The sequence below is a fragment of the Syzygium oleosum genome, unplaced genomic scaffold, assembly GCF_021117445.2.
Source record: "Syzygium oleosum isolate NSW1041296 unplaced genomic scaffold, Sole_v2.1 Sole_v2.38, whole genome shotgun sequence".
In the NCBI taxonomy this organism is placed as follows: Eukaryota; Viridiplantae; Streptophyta; class Magnoliopsida; order Myrtales; family Myrtaceae; genus Syzygium; species Syzygium oleosum.
Window position 1 is genome coordinate 1,676,452 of NW_026607522.1, and position 22,856 is coordinate 1,699,307.

Genomic DNA, 22,856 nt, shown 5'->3' on the forward strand with positions numbered 1-22,856 from the left:
GATGATGAACAGGTAAGAAAAAAGAAAGGATTAATACTATGAAAAACCCCAAAATGGTACACTTATAACAAATTTATTTCGAATTAATTTTTTGATCACCAAAAAACCCCAAACTGATACACTTATAACAAATTTACCTTCCGTTAAATTGGATTAACACATAAAAAATCACAAATTAGTAAATCTGTGACAAATGGAGGGGTAAAACCCAAATTGGTACATTCGTCAACTGCCATGTGTCATCTAACTCAGCAATTTGAAGGTAAATTTAACAAAAACTAACGGAGGGTAAATTTGTCACAAGTGTACTAGTTTAAGGTTTTTGATTGTCAAAAAATTAATTTGGAGTAAATTTGTTACATGTATACCAATTTGGGGTTTTTCATGGTATTAAATCAAAAAGAAAAAAAAAGGGTTAACACCACAAAAACCACAAATTATGCCTACCATGACACAAATACTTCAAACTTTTTTTATGTCACTAAAATATCCTAAACTTGTCAATTGTGACACAAACACCCCAAACTTTTTTTTTTGTGTCATAAAAAATTCCGAACTTAAATCAGCGTGACAAATATACCTTGAATGGAACTGAAATAGATGGTGTATATGTCAAACATGTATAAGTTTGGATTTTTCATGACACAAAAAAGTTTGGGGCAATTGTGTGGGCAAGTTTAGGGTTTTTGGTGACACAAAAAAGTTCGCGTATATTTATCATAGTAGGCATAATTTGAGCTTTTTTTATGGTATTTGCTAAAAAAAAGAACAAGAAAGAAAAAAATTAGACAAAAATACCCCATTATGACATGTGAGAGGCACATGCTCGCTAGCCAACGAGTTCAGGTGCTTATCCAAAATTAGCCATTCAGGCCCTTATGTCAAGCAAGGTCTATTCTAGGCTTTCTTTTGAGAAAAGAATCCACTTTAGGTCATTATCTAAAAATTTGTCCCTAAATTGAATATATATTCTCGTTGTCCGCAGTTTTGCGCCATATTGGGGAATTAATTATCGAAGGATGTTTCCAAAGTCAATACTTCATTCCAAAATACAATCCATGCCGTAAAAAAATCATATATATAAATTTTAAAATTTACTTACATCTCATAGCCATCAATCGATCCATTAGTAACGACCGAACCTCCAGCACTTGGCTGTATACCATGGTTATAGTTGGTCATACCCAAGGACTTCGACGGTCTAATCCAATCACCGACAATCACACTCGAGCTGATTCACCTCGTATCTAATACTTAAAAGTACATTGAGATTCAAGCAATATAGCTTTCTATTCATTCACTAACAATCGAACTCGGGGCAACTCGTTTCATATCAGTCACTTGAAAGTATATTGAGATTCAAGCGATATAGCTTTGTAATAGATTTTTTGTGAAAAAGTGGACATATGCATGAAAACTTAGATTTTTCGTGAAAAAGTGAAGATGTGCATAAACACTGAATTTTGACATTATCTGACATTGAACAGATTATTAGAGCTGTTGACATTATTCTTTACAGCTCTTACATATTACACCACATAAAAGTCCAGATAATCTGAGACACGAGAAATATAGTCCAGACAACTCGTATATCATACTATAAAATCACATCCTACTTCCAATTTACTGTAGGTGCGATGTGGTTTCATGCTTGACAAACTTCACAAACCATTGTTTCATGTCTGAATGAGCCTCCATCGCAGCAGCTTCGTCTTCAACCTTGTATCTTATCGTCCATCCATGAGAAGTTTTGGGATATATCTTCACCAATCCGTCAACCTGAATGACAAGAATGAAAGAGAATCATTTCTAAACTTGTCATGCAGGAGACTACCAACTATACAGAAGGAAGTCGGATTCAATTCTAGAATCTGAAAATCCTGGTATGAAAGAGCCCATTGAGACCCCACAAATCACAGTGATTGATGATATTGAGCATCATTTGGAGAGGCAACAGACTATCTAGCGAACAAGGGCATAAAGCTCATTAACAGACAAGATATTACTTCATGATGTTGTTGGAAACCGACAGCTTTAGTTACAACATTTGCACTGGCCTGAATTCAATGAAGTAATGGAGGATATTTGCATCTGATCAAAAAACTTTGCCCAGTCTTATCTTCTCTTTAAATGGCAATCAGAGTCTAACATGTTCGGCTTTCATGTTGGATAATGGAGAGATAGGACTATGCTACTTATTTCTCGATGATGTACCAGCTTAAATGAAATAACTTTTATCTTTCTTAGACTAGTCTTCCGTTTGTTGAACATGTATAGCACCATCAGCTTTTCGAATAGTTTAGCATCTGGAACAATATCGGATTTATCGAAAGGCATGCTTATACATAGATTTAAAGGAATGGGCTTTGTTACCTCGGACTTAGCAGCGAGCACCTCTTCAAACTGTTTGAGGAGTTCAGGTGGAGACATACGATCTATCTCAGCTCCTAGCACAGCAATAGGAACCTTAACCCCTGCCACAGACCAGTCAGATGAATAAACTAGTCATGAAAGTGCACAAACAAAATGCTAGATAGACCTTTTTTAGACCACACTAAACAGGCTTGAATTAGCCAATTAAGGTCTATAGACATTTTTTCTGGGCAACTGGAATAAAATGGTTTTACAATGCTCGTTTCGGACCACTGAGCTCGTGCATTCATGGATTCGGATGATCATAAGAAGGAAGGCTACATATGCAGAGAAAGTGTGACTGCCCTAGATCGTAAAACATCAAGAAGAAGAGCTTTTATTCATAGGCAGATAATATTTATTGCCTTCATTTTCCAGCATATTCATGCTTGAAGAAATACAACTTGATGTACATACTTATTTCCTGCAATACTTTAACATGTTATGTATATCAAGAAGCTGTGAAGTCTCTATGGATGCAAAATGGCAGACATACCTTTGATATCATCAGGAGTGACAAACGCAGGGTGTACTAGCACGGCAGCTTGGATGAGCTCACACTTGGCTAACTCAACCACAACCTTAGCTGAAGAGAGAAGACAATTTAAGATAAGCCACCATAAAGAACAATACTATGAGATAAAAAAGATGAAATGTTATGCAGAGATATTTCTTTTGTCTGATATGTTGGTCCGTGGTCTGAAGATTAGCTTCACGTACCACCCCAGCAGAAGCCTGCTGCCCCTATCTTAGATATGCCTTTACTTTCCAGAGCTTGAATTATAGGTTTTGTATCTTCAAATCCCTTATCCTGTAAAATTGGTGTTAAGCTTTAGGCAAAAGAGATATCTACAGGGAGCACGCACCTTCCAAACCTTGATGAGTTCAAATGAAATTCAGCCAAACCAAAAAAAAGTTAGTTACCATGTAACAAGCGGCGTAAGCCAAGCCGCTAAAAGGAGAATTCTGACAACCAAACAAAATGGAGCCCATTTGGGAGTGGGTCTATCCTATGAATCGATCAAAATGTCTCTCTCATCTCATGTGTAAATTGGGGGGTCATAAAATTTCCACTTAAAAGTATCGACATCCTCGTCCATATTGGCTTGTGACAGGCAGCGTTAGTTTTATTTGAAAAGTGGTTTGACCCATTTTTGCAGACCATTTTATGAGGGGAAAATTGTCCAAAAAGTCCTAAATATATTGCACTTTTGCCAATTCAGTCCTAAACTTTTTAAGTTTGCCAATTGAGTCCTAAACTTTTACACTTCTTGCCAATTGAGTCATAAACCTTTACACTTCTTGTCAATTCCATCTAGCCAATTTTGAGCGGAAATCACTGACGTGGATGCCGGCCAGCCATGTGGCACTAACATAAACATTTTTAAATAATATTTTAATAATTTTCTGAATTTTTTATGGTTTTTTCTTCTTCTTTTTTCTTTTCTTTGTTTTTTTCTTTTAGGTTTTAGAGTTGGCCGGCGAGGGTGGCTGGCCGACCCTCGTTGGCCACAGGCAAGGGCTAGCACCACAGGCGAGGGCCAGCCGACCCTCACCGGCTCTAGGCAAGGGCGTCGCGGCCCTTGCCGGCCAAAGCGAGGACGCGCAAGCCATCGCCCAGAACCAGCGAGGGCCGCGACGCCCTCACAAGATCTGGCTAAGCAAGGGCTTGGCGGCCCTCACCGGCCCAAGGAGAGGGCATGCGCGCCCTCGTTTTGGCCGGTGAAGGCCGCAACGCCCTCGCCCAGAGCCGGCGAGGGTCGGCCAGCCCTCGTCTATAGCCGACGAGGGTCGGCTAGCCACCCTCGTCGGCCAACTCTAAAACCTAAAAAAAAAAAACAAAGAGAAGGAAAAAAGAAGAAAAAACCATAAAAAATTTAGAAAATTATTAAAATATTATTTTAAAATGTCCATGTTAGAGCCACATGGCCGACCAGCGTCCATGTTAGTGATTTCTAGCCAAAATTAGCCAGATGGACTCAATTGGCAAGAAGTGTAAAGGTTTAGGACTCAATTGGCAAGAAGTGTAAAGATTTAGGACTCAATTAGCAAACTTGAAAGATTTAAGATTGAATTGATAAAAGTGCAATAGATTTATGATTGTTTGGACAATTTTCCCATTTTATAAGCTTGTAAGAAGCTGCATCTATTTTGAGTCCAATAATCTCAGCTGTCGCTCCCTGCCTTTGTCAAATCAGCAGCATAGTCTATCCTCGAATCGTACATCTACTTGAGAGGTCTCCTTAAGTGATTCGTATGTAAGACCTAACCCACAAATGGTCACCACTTTTTTTAGTTACTTGAGTACTCTTGTGAAGGCTTGACACGTGTGGATTTGGGTGGGTTCTCAAATTGGTATCAAAGCAAGGACCTCCTCTGGTATACATGTGGTTCCCCGATGGACTAGGCCCCTGGCTGATTAGATGAAAGTGGGGAGTGATCATTGGGGAGAGAGGCTCATATAAGGTGCGGCTCCTAATAGACTTATGTTATGACAAGGGCAAGATGGGCCGAATCCCACATTGAATAGGGGAAATTCGATTTGGGATATGATCCAACACCAATAAGGAAGTAAATACGTTACAGGGAAGGAATTTACGACACCTCAAGTCCCACATCTGATAGACGGGGTCCATTTTAAATTGTTCATAAGTAAAAAACAACCTAGATTGTCACTAGCTTATCTGGTTATTAAGACATTACTCTTAGAGGATTGGCTTACGTGAAACAAATCTGGTTGTAAAATAGTAAACAAAGGACCATCAAAACAATATTACCTCCCTTGTATGCAAAATCCTAATCCATGGTTTCTCTCTTGCGTGTCTCTTGGGTGTATTATGTGCATTATCATAGAAGTTAAAGACTTCCAATGCATTCTCTTCTAGTAATTGACATGAAAAAAGGCCATGGGCCACACGTACTATCAAGCAGGATTTTGCATTACCGCGTGCTTAAGAAGGCTAAGGACTTACAGACCAGTTCCTAACGTGTTGATGAGTAACAGACACCAAGTTTGAAAACCGAGTTGAATGTATTAACTATTCCATAGTCCCAAACAATCACGTTGGTATGGTCAAGGTCATTCATATTTAATCCGTATATCTCACTTATATTCCAACTAACAACAGATGAGGTTCGGAAGCACTTTCAGATATGTATGAGAAAACAAAACATACAGTTCCATGATCTTTTAGCCAAACCATAAAAGGCCTATCGGGATTCCCAGGTGCAAAGGGATCTCCGTTGAAATAGTCAGGAACAACCGCATAGAAACCAGCAGCTGCAACTTTGTCCGCAAGTTTCCCGCATATCCGGAAGCATTGCCGATGGTCGAGTTTTTGGAAGAAGTCATAAATAAATACCAGAGACTGTTGTTCGACATTGTACTTCCATGTGATACAGACATGACAGAATAGCATCAACCTCACTTCTCCAATGGAATGCATACCTAAAATTCGGAGCTTCATACCCTGCACCATAGAGAACACAATCAATTAGAATACCATATATACATGACAAGGAGCCGAACACATTTGGCCAACGATAAAGTAGATTAAATCCATTCTCTTTCCACATTACGAGTTCCAGAACTTACCATCGAGACTCAAGACCGTGGCAAAAGAAAGAAACTTTCAAGAAAAAGATTGAAAAGTGTGAATGTGCAGGCACTTCAAAAAAGAAGGAAAAGAGAAAACTATACTGAAGTCGACCATTGATTATAAATAGTCATTTTTCACCACAAAGTCGACCTTTGCTGATCAAAACTAAGCTCATGTCTCTTTACTCACAACCTTAAAACAGAACCTGGAAACCATTCATCACAAAAACTCACTAATAAAATCCTAACAGACGGCAATTATGAAGCCACTTCACATAGTGAAGCCAAGAAGAAGAACAAAAAAGGAAGGAAAAGAAAAGAGCAAAACTTTGACTAGCGTGAGATTAACGCACCGAAGATGTCAGAGAGAAGAAGGATCGCGAGCTTGGAGTCCTGCGAGCCGACGACGTAGGCATTGAGGCCACCAAGTTGCTCCATGTGTCTCCCTCCGCTACTTGGAGTGAGGGTCGGAGGGTTTTCGCTGCACTGTGGACCAGACATTGCTATGAATAAGAACTTTCTTCCCTCCAAGATCGGCGATCAATGCTGCGAGAAGGCGAAGGAGACGTGGATTTAGAAGAAGAAGAAGAAGAAGAAGAAGAGAGAGGGAGCGAGCGAGGGAAGCAGCAAGAAGAACGTCCGCGTTAGTTTAACGGTTCATTTTTTTATATTGCATCACCAGCGAAAAATAAAGTTAATGTGTCCGATTTTTCTTTTGACAGCAAATTGTCCGACAAATCTTTTGAAAATCTAAAAAGTAGCATTATAATATTAATTAATTGCATGATTGATAAAGTAAAGCATTTTAACTCAAATTCGCCTCTGTCTTCTGTCAATCCCGGGCACAGCGGGTTACTAACCGATCTTACAAGATTTTACATGATGTTAAAAGAAAATTTAAAATTTGATTGTTATTAGCTTAAAAATTTGTGAGACTATACATTTATCAATCCATTCAAATGCCTATGTTAATTGGCAGTGGTCGCACAAAAATTTACATAATGCATAATCTGAAATAGACTAACGATATCACCTAAAGGGAGGTGAATAGTAGTTGTCAATTACGATACTCGTAGGCAGATGTGTAGTCCAATTTGCATTTCTCATATGTTGTTGAATCTTGCACCTTCATATGTAATTAACCTTCTCAAAAAGGGAACAATTGATGTAACTATGATTTTTTTTTTATTTTCTGTTTCTCCGTATCTCTCCAACTTTATCGGATGTTTTCGAAGAGATCTAAATTTTCAGTTTTTGTTTCATTAAAAATAGAATAATTGTTTGGCGTCCATGTGTGTGTCTATTATCATACATGGGTGTCTATTATCACACAAGGGGCTTGCGCTTCCTTCGTGGAGTAGCTTTTTTATTTTTTTATTCTTTTGTACCTTAAAAAGCATATGTGGAAGCCTTTCCGTAAAGTTTGGTGAAAATAGAGCAATAAACGAATTTCTTGCTATTCATTTAAAAAAATGTTAATATCACGAAAAACTCCAAATTGGTACACCTGTAACAAATATATCCCAAATTAATTTTTTGACCACAAAAAATCCCAAGCTGGTACACTTGTGACAAATTTACCCTCCTTTAGTTTCCGTTATTTCCGTTAAATTTGATTAATACCACGAACAATCACAAACTGATATACCTGTGTCAAACGGAGGATAAAACCTCAAACTGGTATATCCGTCAACTGCTATGTGTTATCCAATTCAGTAATTTGACGGTAAAATCTAACGGAAATTAACGGAGGGTAAATTTGTCACAGGCGTACCAGTTTGAGGTTTTTGGTGGTCAAAAAATTAGTTTGGAGTAAATTTATCATAAATGTACCAGTTTGAGGCTTTTCATGGATTAACCCTTTAAAAAATCTAAGCACCATATTAATTAGATTTTTAAACACTTAGCCAATACTCACAATTTATCACAAATAACAAGGATTAAAGTTTCAAGAACAAGATTGGAAAAGTATGGATACACATAGTGGTGGCCACGGGCCGGTTCGGCCCGAAACCGAACCAGTCAAACTCGGGCCCGGCCCGTTGACCGGGCCGGCGGTTTGGAACTGGAACCGGCCAGTGCCCTACGGGCCCAGTTCCAGTTCCAGAAAACCGGCCCGGAACCGCCGGTTCCGGGCCCGGTTCCGAAAAAAAAAAAAAACTGCTGCACTCTGCGGGCCTCACCAGATCGGGCGAGGGCTCGACCTCGCCGGCGTCGGGCGAGGCCGACCTCTCCTGCAACTGGCGAGGCCGGCCTCACCCGACGCCAGCGAGGCTCGACCTCGCCTGCAACTATCGAGGCCGGCGTCGGGCGAGGCCGACCTCGGCCGGCGAGCCTAGCCAGATCTGGCGAGGCTCGACCTCGCCGGCGTCGGGCGAGGCCGACCTCGCCTGCAACTGGAGAGGCCGGCCTCGACCGGAGCGCCGGCGAGGCTCGACCTCGCCTGCAACTGGCGAGGCCGGCCTCGGCCGACGCCGGCGAGGTCGACCTCGCCCGACGCCGGCGACCTCCGCCGGCCCCTGCTATGGCCGACGGAGGAAGAAAAGAAAAAAAAAATATGAACCGGCCCGGAACCGGTTCCGAACCTGAACCGAAACCGGAACCGGAACCGCCAGGGGAGGTTCCGGTTCCGGTTCATGCTTGGCCACGAACCGGAACCGCCGGTTCCGAACCGTGGCCATGACTAGATACACATGCACTTCACAACAACAAAAAAAGTGAAGAGAAAACTAAACTAAAGTCAAGTCAACCATTGAGTGTGAATAGTCATTTTCTATCCTATTTTTACTAAAAAGTCAAATTTGTCCTTAATTATCCAACTGAAATTAAAGCAGTAAACCCCAAATTTATTCATTTCTCCTCATAATTTTAGTTTTTGCATTTTTATATTATATGTAGTTGCCATAATTAAGAATATCATATGTTTTCCTTTTCTTTTCTTTGTTCTAAGCGGGTTGTTACTATGCATGTGAAAAGCACTAGTTTTTCTATTTTTATTTTTAGATTTACCCATTGCAAATACAATCTTTCTAGAAGAGAGAATTTTCAGAAAAATATAGTTCTTCTCTACATTTTTGAGTAAATTTATGAATAAATTGTCAATTAGAATTGGGGATTCTTTGAACATGAACAACTTTTTAACACAGCCAAATAATAGTAATTTTTTTATTTTTTTGGTGTATATCATGAGCAATCTCTTTCTAGTGGCACCATTTATAATTGGGAATGGTGAGGTAAGGAGTTCGAAGCTTCCCTCCTCTAGGTACGCGGTTTCTTATGGGGTTCCCTGGTGGGCCCAGTAGGGGCCCGCCACTTGCCTCTCACCTAGGAGCTCCAAAGTCCAGGGTTACCTGACAGACAAAAAAAATGATCAAAGGCAATTTTGTCTATCTAGTGAAAATGGAACAATTTAAGTCATATATGGTGTGGAACTAGGCAGACCCTATTCCAAACTAGTCTATTGATGGTGTAATATCATAGAACAATTGCATGTTTTCTTCTCAATCTCTTTCGGTCCAAACTGGTTCGATAGGTGCTGAGGTTAGTCACAAAACCTCGAGAGGGGTGAAGAGGTTGTTTCAAAACTTAAACAAGTTTTCGTGGAATGTAACAAGTTAATGTTTTGATAGATGCAAAAACAAATAAGATATAGTCACATGCAAATGCTTCTATCAAACAGATAATGAGATAGAAGATATACTAGTAGATATATACTGGTTTGGCTTTTAACTAAGCCTACATTCACTTTTCAAACTAATAGCCACCAACAAGGCCGGAATTCATTAGTAATATCAAGAGACATTACAAAGTAGCAAATGTCGCGTTAACCCGAAATTGCCAAATCCCACTATGAATACACAAGCACCACTTTTAGACTTGTATACTTCTCAAATCACATATTACATATAGAAGCAACCTCATAGAGAATATAATCAGAAATACGCATCTTCTATCAACAACAACAGAGCAAAGATGAACACTCAAAGCATTAGACTGATTTTGTTCGTTTCCACCAACCTTACTACTTCTCTCGAATTGAATTTATAACCATTAAACCTCATATGACCATTTGAAACTCAAATCCCTCAAGTAGCTGTTGTTTCTACCAGTAGTTCTAAAACAATCGCTTTTGCTTTTATCCAAAGTATGTCTCCTTTGTTTTCTTGCCCATATATGGTAGAACTACTCTAACTCAAATCCAGTCCTCTTGCCACGAATCCCAAGCCTTGTTGACAAATGTCTTCCTGTCCTTTAATGTTCATATGACATGAACAAGCGACCAACACCTTCATGGCCAGTGATAGAGGCATGATACAGGACTCCAACTTAGTTGATATAGGGATATGCTTTATTAGCAACCCAGTGAGTCTACGCAAGTTGCCTGCAACTGCTATCCTTTGGTCTTCCTGAGTATATTAGTGATCTAGACTTCACTCAATTGCTCACCTTGTCATGGTACCTCCAAGTCCTCACGAACATCATGTTCTTTCTAACTTGTCACTTTGTATCATGGTCTAGCCAGCTTCTAATCGTCTTTCCACTATATACTTCCAAAGCTAATGGTGACAAAACGTTCCTTACGTCAACCTTACAATGTCTAGGCCTTCTTATCCAAGTGGTAGAAGCACGTCACACGTCTTCCACCTTGTCTAATGAAGGAAGCTGCTCTTGCTAGCAATTCAGTGAGTCTATCCACACTACTCACCATTGATAGAGTCAGAGCACTCCTCGTATCATTTCATCTGGTTAAGACACCATCTGCATTTTGGCTTGTGCATCGATCACTTGTTCTACTCAACCAATATACACAATAGCAACTTTTTATTATTTTGTCATCTTCCAAACAATATAAGGGACTTTCCCAACAATAGTCATTTGTATTTCCATGACAAAGAGACCATATGACAATGAGAAAATTTATGAGATTCTCTCACATAGGATATAAGAAGTTGCTACAGTTGTGTTGGATCTAAATCGATCAAAAGCAAATCTGACAAACAAGTAATTAGAAAAATAAACTTAAGCTTGTTCTTTGATTTTAGGTCAATCACAAAGTGATCAAACTTCCACAAAGCAAGTCTTTTCAAGGATTGATGGCGTGTGAATATGTGTGAGAAAGGCGTGCTAGCTCCTAAGAGCAAAAAAAAAAGTAGAAGCTACTTCTTCAATCTAAATGACAAGGAAATTAAAATGCTTGAAAGTTGAAGCGTGAAAAACTGGAAATTTGGCTAATAGGGAATCAAGTTAAACTAGAGTGAAGTGCGAGAAATCTCGAGGAAAATGAAATGATAACACTGGAAACAAAGGAAATTGAAGCTGCAAACGCTTAAATCTAAAGGAAATCGAAGGGGAAGCACTTGAAAATGGAAATGCATTTCAATGGAATTGAAATGACTGAAAATTTATGTATTGACGCTCAAATGGGAATATTGAAAGGAACACGACATTGCCATTCACAATGTGCATTAGAAACAACAAATTTAATACTAAAGCTAAAACTGCAACTGAAAGACATTACTTCGAAAGGAAAATGCTTCAGAAGAAAATTTGGCAGGGTTTTGGCATTGCCTCAGCTTGTCATCTTCCTTAGTGCTCTTTTCTTTTATCTTCCTAGGATTCCCTTCGACATTTATTGCTGTTCACGTGCAATCCCCTCTTTAACTCGTCCTCGTTTCCACGATCTTCACCACTTCCGTGATTTCAGTTACTGCTAGCAATGGTTGTCTTGCAATAATTTCCTCCTCTCATGCAAGCTAATTAAATTTAGTGAAGTTGCACAAGAACCCCATAAAATTTCAGAGTTGTACAAGCTTGCTATGAACTTTCAACCTTACGTAAAACCACTTAAACTTTCATTTTGTTACAACATTCAATCCTCCTCTATTTTTCCGTTTGTGCTTGTGTATCATGTGATTTTTCAAGGGCAAAAAATGGTAACTCTTATTGATTTTTTTAGTCAAATCACTTTTTACCTCTAAATAGATATTACTTGAGATGTGAGTCTCACGTGGAAACAACTTTACATATTCTAAGGGATTATCCAATTGTCCGCAGGGTATGGTTTGAGTTTGTTCCACAACAATATTTGTGAGAATTCTTCTCAATGAATTTGTCGCAATTGTTGAATTCAAATCTCGCTGGTAAAGGGCGATCGAGTTTTCATCATAATTGAAGCATAATTTTTGGAGTAGGTGTGTGGTTTTTTCGGCAATGGAGGAACAAATCACTTTTTCAGGACAACTTTGTTTTCCCTTCGAATCCGGTACAGGTAATTCAGTCATACGCAAAGGAAATCATTAAAGCTTCATCTGCGATACACTCGACGTTAAGTGGATCATGCACTTCTTCGATTTTGATCAAATGGGATCTTCCACCTTCTAGGTGGATTAAACTAAATATTGATGAGGCCTCTAAAGGCAACCCAAGACTTGTTGTGCAGGGGATTTATTTAGAAATGAAGGGGGTGACCGGTTTGGTGGTTTTGCTGCATTCGTAGGAATATGTTCATCGACACAAGCAGAACTTTAGGCTTCGTGGTTGGGAATCAACTTTGCAAAATAACTAGATTTTCATAGAAATCGTCATTGAGATTGACTCTAAAGCCATCACCAATCTTGTTAGTCTAGAGCTTATGATTGAAAAGGCTAATCCTGCTTTGCTTAAAGATATCAGAAGACTGATGCGGTCTCACTCTAAGTTTAAAGTGCAACATAACTTTGGGGAAGGAAATCGCTCTGCTGATCGACTTACTAATCTTAGAATCGATAAGCGCTTGGATATTAATTTTTTTTCATTACCTCCTATAGAGTTACTTCATGTTCTATTAAGTAACAAAATAGGGATAGTAGTTTTACGACGTTGAATTTTTGTATTCGGCTTTAGCCCTTTTTCATATCAAGAAAAAAGAAAAGAAAAGAGCCCCACTTTAGTCCCTCACTTAAAAGCTTCCCCAAATTGAATATATATCCTCATTTTCTGCAGTTTTGTGCCGTATTGGAGAATTAATTTTCGAAAGATGTTTCCATTTCTAGACAAAGATCGATGCTTTATTCCAAAAAATAATCTATACTTTTATAAAATCATAAATATTTTTTTTTAAAATTCACTTACAACTCCACCATAGCCATCAACCGATCCCTTAGTAACGACCGAGCCTCCAATAGTCGGTGGCATACCATGGTCACAGTTGGCCATACCCTAGGACTTCGATGGCCCTATCCAATCACTGACAATCGAACTCAGGTCACAACTAACTTGTCTAGTATCGACCATTAAAAGTATATTGAGATTTAAGCAAAATATAGCTGTGTGATAGATTTTTCATAAAAGAGTAGAGATTATGCATGCAAAATGATTTATGAAATGAATCGAGGTATTGGAACTGGGACTATGACGGCCAGATGCTTATATTAAAGCACTTACACAGAAGCAAAGAATGTAGGAACTCCAAATAACATTATTCTTTCCAGCTCTTACACATTACACCACGTAGAGTCCAGATAAACTGAGAAACGAGAAATATAGCATCTGACAACTCGTATATCACACTAGGGAATCACGTCCTACTTCCACTTTATTGAAGGTTTGATGCGGTTTGTTACTTGACATACTTCACAAACCATTGTATCATGTCTGAATGAGCCTCCATCGCAGCAGCTTCGTCTTCATCCTTGTATCTCACCGTCCATCCATGATTTGTTTTGGGAAAGACCTTCACGAATCCGTCAACCTGCACGACGAGATTGAAAGAGAATCATTTCCAAGCTTCTCATACGAGAGGCTACAAAACAGAAGAGAGTTGGATTCGATTCAAGAATCTGAAGATCCTGGTATGGAAGAGCCATTGGGACCCCCACAAATCACAGTGATTAATGATATTGATCATCGTTTTGAAAGGGAAAAGACTGTCTAGTGAACAAGGGCAAGAACCTCAATAACAGAAGATAATTCATCCATGATGTTGTTCGAAACTGACAGGTTTAGTAACAACATTTGCACAGGCCTAAAAACAATTAAGGAATTGAGAAAATTTGCATCTGATCAAAAACTTGCCCTGTCTCATCTTGTCTTTAAATGGAAATCAGAGTCGGACATGCTCGGCTTTCGTGTTGGACAATGGAGATCGTCAAGTATCAGCTTACAAGAAAGAACTTTATCTTTTCAGGACCTATGTTCCGTTTGTTGAACATGTAAAGCACCATCAACTTTTCGAATAATTTAGCATCCGGAACAATCGCAGATTCATCAGAAAGCATTCTCATATGCAGATCAAAAGCAACAGGCTTTCTTACCTCGGGCTTAGCAGTGAGCACCTCTTCAAACTGTTTGAGGAGTTCAGGTGGAGCCGTTTCATCAATCTCAGCTCCTAGCACAGCAATAGGAACCTTAACCCCTGCCGACAGACCAATCAGCTGAATAAACTAGTTATGTAAGTGCACCAACAAAATGCTAAATTGACCTTCTTTGGGCCATACCAAACAGACTTCAATTAGCCCACTAACATCTATACACATCTGGCGGCTGGAATAAAGTGATTTTACAATGCTCGTTTTGGACCACTGTGCTCATGCACTCATGGATTCAGACGATGGTAAGAGCGAAAGTACAACTACCCTAGATTGTAGAACATCAAGAACAAGAGTTTTCATTCAAAGAGGCAGATAATATATATTGCCTTCATTTTCCAGCACTCTCCTGTATGAAGAAATGCAACTTGATGTCCAGACTTATTTTTGGTAATACTTCAACTTGTTATGTAAATCAAGAAGCTGCGAAGTCTGCATATGGTTGCAAAATGGTGTAGACATACCTTCGATATCATCAGGAGTGACAAGTGGAGGGTGTAATAGCACACCAGCTTGGATGAGCTCACGCTTGCCTAACTCAACCACACCCTTACCTGAACAGAAAACATTTTAAGATAAGCCAGCATAAAAAACAATATCATACGAAACATATAAAATGTTATGCAGAGATATTTCTTTTGTCTGATATGTTGGTCCGTGGTCTGAATATATGCTTCACATACCACCCCAGCAGAAGCCTGCTGCCCCAATTTTAGATATGCCTTTACTTTTCAGAGCTTGGATAACTGGTAACGTATCATCAAATCCCGATTCCTGTAAAATTGGTGTTTAGCTTTAGGCAAAAGAGATATCTACAGGGAGCATGCACCTTCCACACCTAGAAGAATTTAAATGAAATTCAACAAAACCAAACACTAGCAACGAGAATAACTCAATGCAGACCAAACTAACACAACAAGAATACATGAAAAACCCTTTAAATGGGACAAGCACCATGGGGTAACGGAATTCACTAATCAGTGAATAATCAAGAGTACAGGAGGTCTTCAACACAGAAACATTTAATGACGTAAACTTCTTTCTACAAGCTACATGATCACAGGCTCCAAATTACAAAATTACTGTCCACAATCTTAAGACTACAAGCTCCAAACTGCAAAGCATGTGCAAATCTGCGTGAGCCAAGCCGTAGAAAGGAGTACTCAAATAACTCTACAAAGTGGAGCCGAGTTGGGAGTTGGTCTATCTTATGAATCAATAAAAAATGTCTCTCCTATCTCATGTGAAAATTCGAGTATCGTAAACTTTGTTAGAAATTAAACCAAAGTACTTGTTTCCTTTTTGAGTCTGTTCGTATTTCCATATTTTAATAGATATTGTGAGATATTGTTTCTAGTTATATTTTAGGAAAGTTTCCTAAGTCAATTAGATTTCCTAATTAGAATAGGTTTCCTAGAAAGAGATTTCCTATTTCGAATCAAACTATGGTCTATATATAGTCTATTTCTCTTGTAATTGAGACATGCAATAGAAAGACGCGAATTGCGATTGTTTCACCTTCAAAAATTCCTTTCATCAAATGAATATTGTTGCCGCGCCTCTGACGCTCACAAATTGGTATCAGAGCTTACGGTTCGTGATCATGGCCTCAACGAACAATCAGCTTCCTCTTCAATACCCTCGTCTTACCAAAGAAAATTATGGTAACTGAGCTGTTAGAATGAAAGCTCTACTCGGCGCCTACGGTGTGTGGGAACTTGTTAACACTGGCTATGATGAGCCAGAGGATGAAGCCACGTTGAACCAGAACCAGAGGAATGCCTTGGAGAAGGTTCGAACGAAAGATCAATATGCCCTGTCGATCATCTATCAAGCGTTAGATGATTCCATGTTCGAAAAAAGTTTCAAACGCCACTACCGCTAAAGAGGCATGGGAGATTCTTCAAAACACACACCAAGGAGTTCAAAAAGTTCAGAAGATTCGCCTTCAAACCTTGAGAGGCGAATTCGAGGTAATTCGCATGAAAAAATCTGAATCGATTGCTGATTATTTCACGAGAATTTTGGCAATTGTTAATCAGATGAAAAGAAACGGAGAAGAAGTTTCCGATGTTCGTGTTGTTGAGAAAATACTTCGGTCCTTAGACAAGAAGTATGATTATATTGCGGTTGCAATCGAAGAATCCAAAGACTTGGATGCCATGACGGTCGATGAACTTATGGGTTCATTACAAGCCCATGAAGAAAGGTTTAGAAAGAAAAAGATTGAACCGATGGAGGAAGTTCTCCAAACGCAGTTGACCATACGAGATGAAAAGGAGCAAAGAAGAGATTCCGTACAAAATGGCGGGACAAATCAAGATCGTGATCGAGGTCGTGGCCGAGGTCACTTTCGAGGAAGAGGTCGTGGACGAAGCAGAGGAGATCCTGCTCGAAGTGATGGAAGATACCAGTACCAAAGAGGTGTTCGTGGAAGAGGAAAGAACTCGATAAGTCAATGGTATGATAAATCTAAAATCCGATGTTATCATTGCAATAAACTTGGCCATTATGCTTCTAACTGCTGGAACAAAGAAAGTAGCAGAGCAGACGAAAAGGCGAACTTGGTGAATGATGCTGATCAAGTTGTCTTATTGGCATTCAAAGAAGATGAAGAAGGTCAAAGCGATACGTGGTATTTGGATATCGGCACAAGTAATCACATGTGTGGGAGAAAGGAGATGTTTGCCGAGTTAGATGAGACAATTAAAGGGAATGTCTCATTCGGTGATAACTCTAAAATTCTTGTTGAAGGGAAAGGTACAATTTTGATTCGTTTAAAGAATGGTGCACGTCAGTTTATTACTAATGTTTATTATGTTCCAAAAATGTCAAGCAATATCTTGAGTTTGGGACAACTTCTGGAGAAAGGTTATACTGTTCATATGAGAGATCTTAATCTTATGTTGAGAGATCGGAATAATAAATTGATTGCAAATGTGAAGATGTCGAAGAACATGATGTTTATTCTTAATATAAAGAGCGAGATGTCTCGATGTCTCGATGTCTAAAGACGTGCGTAGATGATCCTTCATGGTTGTGGCATTTGAGGTTTGGCCATCTCAATTTTGGCGGACTCAATTTGCTTTCTCGCAAGAAGATGGTTTATGGCTTACCACATATTGATCATCCCGATCAATTATGTGAAGGGTGTGTTATCGGCAAACATTCCAGAACTAGCTTTCCGAAGGAGGCGACTTATCGAGCGAAGAAGCCGCTTGAGTTGATTCATTCTGATTTGTGTGGCCCGATCAATCCTCACTCATATGGTAATCATCGATATTTTGTTACTTTTATTGATGATTTTACTCGGAAAACTTGGGTGTATTTTTTGAAAGAAAAGACAAAAGTGTTTGATATTTTCAAACAATTCAAGAACCTGACTGAAAAGGAAAGCGGCTATTTTATCAAGGCTTTGAGGACTGATCGTGGTGGAGAATTCACCTCAGCCATATTCAACAAATTCTGTGAAAATCATGGTATTCGGCGTTTCTTGACGGCCCCGTATTCTCCTCAACAAAACGGTGTGGCTGAACGGAAAAATAGAACCATTCTTGATATGGTTCGAAGCATGTTGAAGAGCAAAAATTTGTCCAAGGAACTTTGGGCAGAAGCTGTTTCGTGTGCCGTCTATCTTCAAAATAGATGTCCAACATATGGACTTGAAGGCGTAACTCCACAAGAGGCATGGACCGGGAGAACACCAAGTGTTTCGCACTTGAGAATTTTTGGGAGTATTGCATATGCTCATGTCCCGGATCAAAAAAGATCGAAACTTGAAGACAAGAGCAAAAAGCTCATCTTTATCGGGTATGACTCATCATCCAAAGCCTATCGATTATTTGACCCTAACACTTTGAAAGTGTATGTAAATAGAGATGTCAAGTTCGATGAAGATGGAATGTGGGAAGAAAATCTAAAAGAAGAAGCGAATGTTCGTGATGATTCCGATCAAACAGAGTTGAAAGATCAACCTTCACCTTCTTCTCCAACATCTTATTCAAGTTCATCAACACCATCCTCTTTAAATAGTGTCGATGAACCGCTAGTGTCAAGATCAAGAAGATTGTCTGAAATTTATGAAGCTACCGAAGAGCTTCATCTTATATTTCTTCTTGCAAATTATGAACCACTTGCTTATGATGATGCGGCCAAAGAAGAAAAGTGGAGGAAAGCCGTGAACGAAGAAATTGAAGCCACCGAGAAAAATCAAACATGGGAGCTTGCTAATCTTCCGAAGGACAAGAAATCAATTGGTGTTAAATGGGTGTACAAGGCCAAGAAGAATGAGAAAGGTGAAGCAACAAGGTACAAAGCTAGATTAGTAGCGAAGGGGTACAAGCAAAAAGCCGGAATTGACTATGATGAAGTTTTTGCCCCTGTCATCCGCATGGAAACGATTAAATTGATTATTTCCATTGCTGCTCAAAATAATTGGCGGATTTATCAAATGGATGTCAAATCAGCATTCTTGAATGGCATCCTTGAAGAAGAAATTTATGTCGAACAACCCGAGAGGTTTGTTGTGAAAGGTTATGAAGACAAAGTGCTAAGGTTGAAGAAAGCTCTATATGGGCTTAAACAAGCACCGAGAGCATGGAATTCCAGAATTGATGCATATTTCAAGGCGAATGGATTCTCTCAATGTCCATACGAGCATGCATTCTATTTGAATCAAGAAAAAGGTGATATGCTACTCGCCTGTTTATATGTTGATGATCTTGTTTTTACAGGAAATAATTCGGCGATGATTGATGCTTTTAAGGCATCGATGGTGAAAGAATTTGAGATAACCGATAATGGTCTCATAAATTATTTCCTTGGTATCGAAGTGAAGCAAAGTGCCGATGGGATTTTTATTTCCGAAAAAGGATATGCAGAAAATATCCTTGAAAAATTCAACATGAAGAACTGTATGCCGGTCAATACACCAATGGAGTGTGGAACCAAGCTTTCAAAGTTTGATGATGGTGCCGATGTTGATTCGACATATTATAGAAGCTTGATTGGGAGTTTGAGATACTTGACATGCACGAGACCGGATATTATGTATAGTGTTGGAATTGTTAGTCGATACATGGAGAAGCCGAAATCATCTCATCTTAAAGCTGCAAAAAGAATACTTCGGTACATCAAAGGTACTATTTCTCATGGTTTACACTATTATTGCTCTGAATCTTTCAAACTTAGAGCTTATTCGGATAGTGATTATGGTGGAGATATCGACGATCGAAAAAGCACCACGGGATTTGTATTTTTCTTGTGCGACACTGCTTTCACGTGGTCATCAAAGAAGCAATCAAGTGTTACTCTGTCGATATGTGAAGCTGAATATGTAACTGCATCTTCATGCGTTTGTCATGCAATATGGTTGAGAAGACTACTCAAAGATATTCTTATGGAGCAGAAAAAAGCAACGGAGATTTTTGTTGATAATGTTTCTGCTATTGCTTTGGCGAAAAATCCAGTTTTTCATTAACGAAGTAAACATATCGATGTTCGATATCACTTCATCCGAGAACAGGTTAAAGAGAATGAAGTTGAAGTATTACATGTGAAGACCGGAGATCAAGTAGCAGATATTTTTACTAAACCTCTCAAGATCGATGCTTTTCGAAAGTTCAAAAGCCTGCTTGGAATGATCGATGGAAGAGAATTTGGTTTAGGGGGGAGTGTTAGAAATTAAACCAAAGTACTTGTTTCCTTTTTGAGTCTGTTCGTATTTCCATATTTTCATAGATATTGTGAGATATTGTTACTAGTTGTATTTTAGGAAAGTTGCTTAAGTCAATTAGATTTCCTAATTAGAATAGGTTTCCTAGAAAGAGATTTTCTATTTCGAATCAAACTATGGTCTATATATAGTCTATTTCTCTTGTAATTGAGACATGCAATAGAAATACGCGAACTGCGATTGTTTCACCTTCAAAAATTCCTTTCATCAAATCAATATTGTTGCCGCGCCTCTGACACTCAACAAACTTCTCCACTTAAAGGATTGACATTCTCGTCAATATCGGCCCATGACTTGCAGCGATAATCCTATTTGAGATGTGATTCGATGCATTCTCGCCCCTCCACCATCCTATAAGTCTGTAAGAAGCTGTACCTTGTTTGAGTCGTCTCGTCTCTGCAATCACTCCCCGCGTTTGTCAGATCAACTGCATAGTCTATCCTCAAATCACATATCTACTTCACAGATCTTCTCGAGTGATTCATAATTAAAACCTACCCCACAAAAGGTCAACTTTCTTTGGTTACTTGAGTACTCTTTTGAGGGCTTGACAGACATGAATTCAGGTGGGTTCACCCAAATCATATCAGAGTGAGATCCCCTCCAGTTGATGCTTTGTTTTAGGATGGAGTAGCCCCATAGCCGATAGATGAAGGCAGGGAACGATTGCCAGGGTGAGAGGGCTCAGATAAGGTGTGAAGGAGTTTGTGACACCTCAAGTCCCACATCAGATGGGAGGGGTCTTTCTTAAGTGATTCTTAAGTAAACACTAACCCTAAATGGTCACTTGGTTATTTTGTTACTCAAACATTCCTTTTAGGGGTTCGGTCTACGTGAAACAGATCTAAGTGTAACATAGCACCATGTCAAAGAAGAAAGTAAATGAACAACTATAGAAATAATATTACCTCCATTGTATAAAAAATCCCGACCCATGGTTTAACTCTTCTCTCTCGGGTGTACAATGTGCATTGTCTTCGAAGTTTAAGACTTCCAATGGCAAGAAACTCTTCTAGTAATTGACACGAAACATGGCCACAGGCAACAACGCACGAATCGGTCTGACTACACATCAACAAACAACCTAATAATTTCAACACTCTCAAAGTTTACCCATACTATTAAGCAGGACCTTGCATTAGTGAAAGCTAAAAGAAGGCTAAGGACTTACAGACCAGTAGTTCCAACAATTAGGAATTGATGAGAAACAGACACTAAGTTTGAAAAGAACTGAGTTGAATCCATTAACTATACAATAGACCCAAAGATGGAACTGTGTCAAATGAATGAGTTGTCAGCAGAAACAAAGAAAATAGTCACATTGGTATGGTCAAGGTCAATCATGTCCTAGCCGCTATACTCACTGAACATCCCAACTACCAACAGATGAGAACCACAAGCTCTTTAAGATAATGTATGAGGGATCAGAACATACAACTCCATGATCTTTTACCCAAACTGGTATGGGCCTCTCAGCATTCTCAGGATCATAGGAATCTCCATAGAAATAGTCAGGAGCAACCACGTAGAAACCAGCAGCCGCAACTTTGTCCGCAAGTTTCCTGCAAATTCGGAAGCATTGTGACAGTTAATTTTTCGGAAGAAGTCACGCATAAATACAAAACTGTTACTTCACATGGTACTTCCGTTTGATGCAAACATCAGAATAGCATCAATCACACTTCTCCAGGGGAGCGCACTTTAAGGAATTCAGCTAATCTGCGATAGTCCATACCTAAAATTCGGAGCTTCATACCCTGCACCATCAAGACACACAATTCAAATTAGAATACCATATGTACATGACAGGAAGCAGAACACATAATTTGGCCAACAATAAAGTGGATTAAATCCATTATGTTTCCACATTACGACTTCAAGAACTTACCATCGTTACTCGGGACCGCAGCAAAAGGAGGAAAGTTTCAAGAAAAAGATTGTAAATGTCTGAGTACACACGCACTTCACAGAAGAAGGAAAACAGAATACTAAATTGAAGGCAACCAGCAATTGTAAATAGTCATTTTCCACCGCAAAGTCGACCTTCCCCAATCAAAACTAAGCTCAAGTCTCATCATTCACAACCTTTAAACAGAACCTGGAAACCATTCTTCACAAAAACTCACCAATAAAATCCTATCAGACGGCAGTAAATAAAGCCACTCCATATAGTGAAGCCAAGAGCTAGAACAAAAAACGGAGGGGAAAGAAAATGAGCAAAACTTTCACAAGTGCGATATTACGCACCGAAGATGTCGGAGAGGAGAACGATCGCGAGCTTGGAGTCCTGCGAGCCGACGATGTAGGCGTCGAGGCCACCCAGTTGCTCCACGTGTCCCGGCCCGCTACTCGGATCGAGGGTCGGAGGGTTTTCGCAGCACTGTGGACCAGACATTGCTATGAATAACAACTTCCGTCTTCCCTCCCTCCGATGATCGACGACTGACGAGGGGAGAAGGTGAAGGAGACGTGGACTTATAAGAAGAAGAAGAGTACTGAGTGAGTGAGTGAGTGAGTGAGTGAGTGAGTGAAGCAGCAAAAGGCACGCTCACGTAAGTTTGGACTATTCGTCTCTTATTTTGCATCACTATGGACGTCAATCATATTGTCCGACAAATAATTTATATAGGTGCTTGCAACTTTAACAATATTTTATTTACAGAAAGACGAATATCCTGAGGCGGCTGGGTGCTGCGTGACACGCGTAGGTCCGATCGGAATGGAAAACGAAATTCATGGTAATCATAGAAACATTAATCATTCTTTT

At 39.4% G+C, this 22,856-nt stretch overlaps 2 protein-coding genes across 2 annotated transcripts; both read right to left on the bottom strand.

Moving 5' to 3' along the window:
- Positions 1-1,623: 1,623 nt before the first annotated feature.
- On the bottom strand, positions 1,624-6,532 carry LOC130135841 (endo-1,3;1,4-beta-D-glucanase-like). The gene is made up of 7 exons (XM_056305642.1): positions 6,364-6,532; positions 5,862-5,882; positions 5,589-5,716; positions 3,133-3,223; positions 2,909-2,998; positions 2,374-2,474; positions 1,624-1,779 (listed from the first exon to the last, which is right to left on the bottom strand). Exons 1-7 carry the CDS (start codon positions 6,509-6,511, stop codon positions 1,624-1,626), a joined length of 735 nt encoding a protein of 244 aa, XP_056161617.1. The 5' UTR covers positions 6,512-6,532.
- A 6,916-nt stretch (positions 6,533-13,448) lies between these two features.
- LOC115693434 (endo-1,3;1,4-beta-D-glucanase-like) lies at positions 13,449-22,565 on the bottom strand. The gene is made up of 7 exons (XM_030620426.2): positions 22,337-22,565; positions 21,825-21,846; positions 21,525-21,651; positions 15,039-15,129; positions 14,820-14,909; positions 14,302-14,402; positions 13,449-13,739 (listed from the first exon to the last, which is right to left on the bottom strand). Exons 1-7 carry the CDS (start codon positions 22,482-22,484, stop codon positions 13,608-13,610), a joined length of 711 nt encoding a protein of 236 aa, XP_030476286.1. The 5' UTR covers positions 22,485-22,565; the 3' UTR covers positions 13,449-13,607.
- Between the last annotated feature and the right edge of the window lie 291 nt (positions 22,566-22,856).

Excerpts from the sequence above, each read along its gene's own strand:
- LOC115693434 (XM_030620426.2), bottom strand. The coding sequence starts at position 22,484 with ATGTCTGGTCCACAGTGCTGCGAAAACCCTCCGACCCTCGATCCGAGT. Across the intron at positions 21,847-22,336 it reads TCTCCTCTCCGACATCTTCG|GGTATGAAGCTCCGAATTTT; the intron begins GTGCGTAATATC and ends TTGATGGTGCAG. Across the intron at positions 21,652-21,824 it reads TATGAAGCTCCGAATTTTAG|GAAACTTGCGGACAAAGTTG; the intron begins GTATGGACTATC and ends CCGAATTTGCAG.
- LOC130135841 (XM_056305642.1), bottom strand. The coding sequence starts at position 6,511 with ATGTCTGGTCCACAGTGCAGCGAAAACCCTCCGACCCTCACTCCAAGT. Across the intron at positions 5,883-6,363 it reads TCTTCTCTCTGACATCTTCG|GGTATGAAGCTCCGAATTTT; the intron begins GTGCGTTAATCT and ends TCTATGGTGCAG. Across the intron at positions 5,717-5,861 it reads GTATGAAGCTCCGAATTTTA|GGAAACTTGCGGACAAAGTT; the intron begins GGTATGCATTCC and ends TCCGGATATGCG.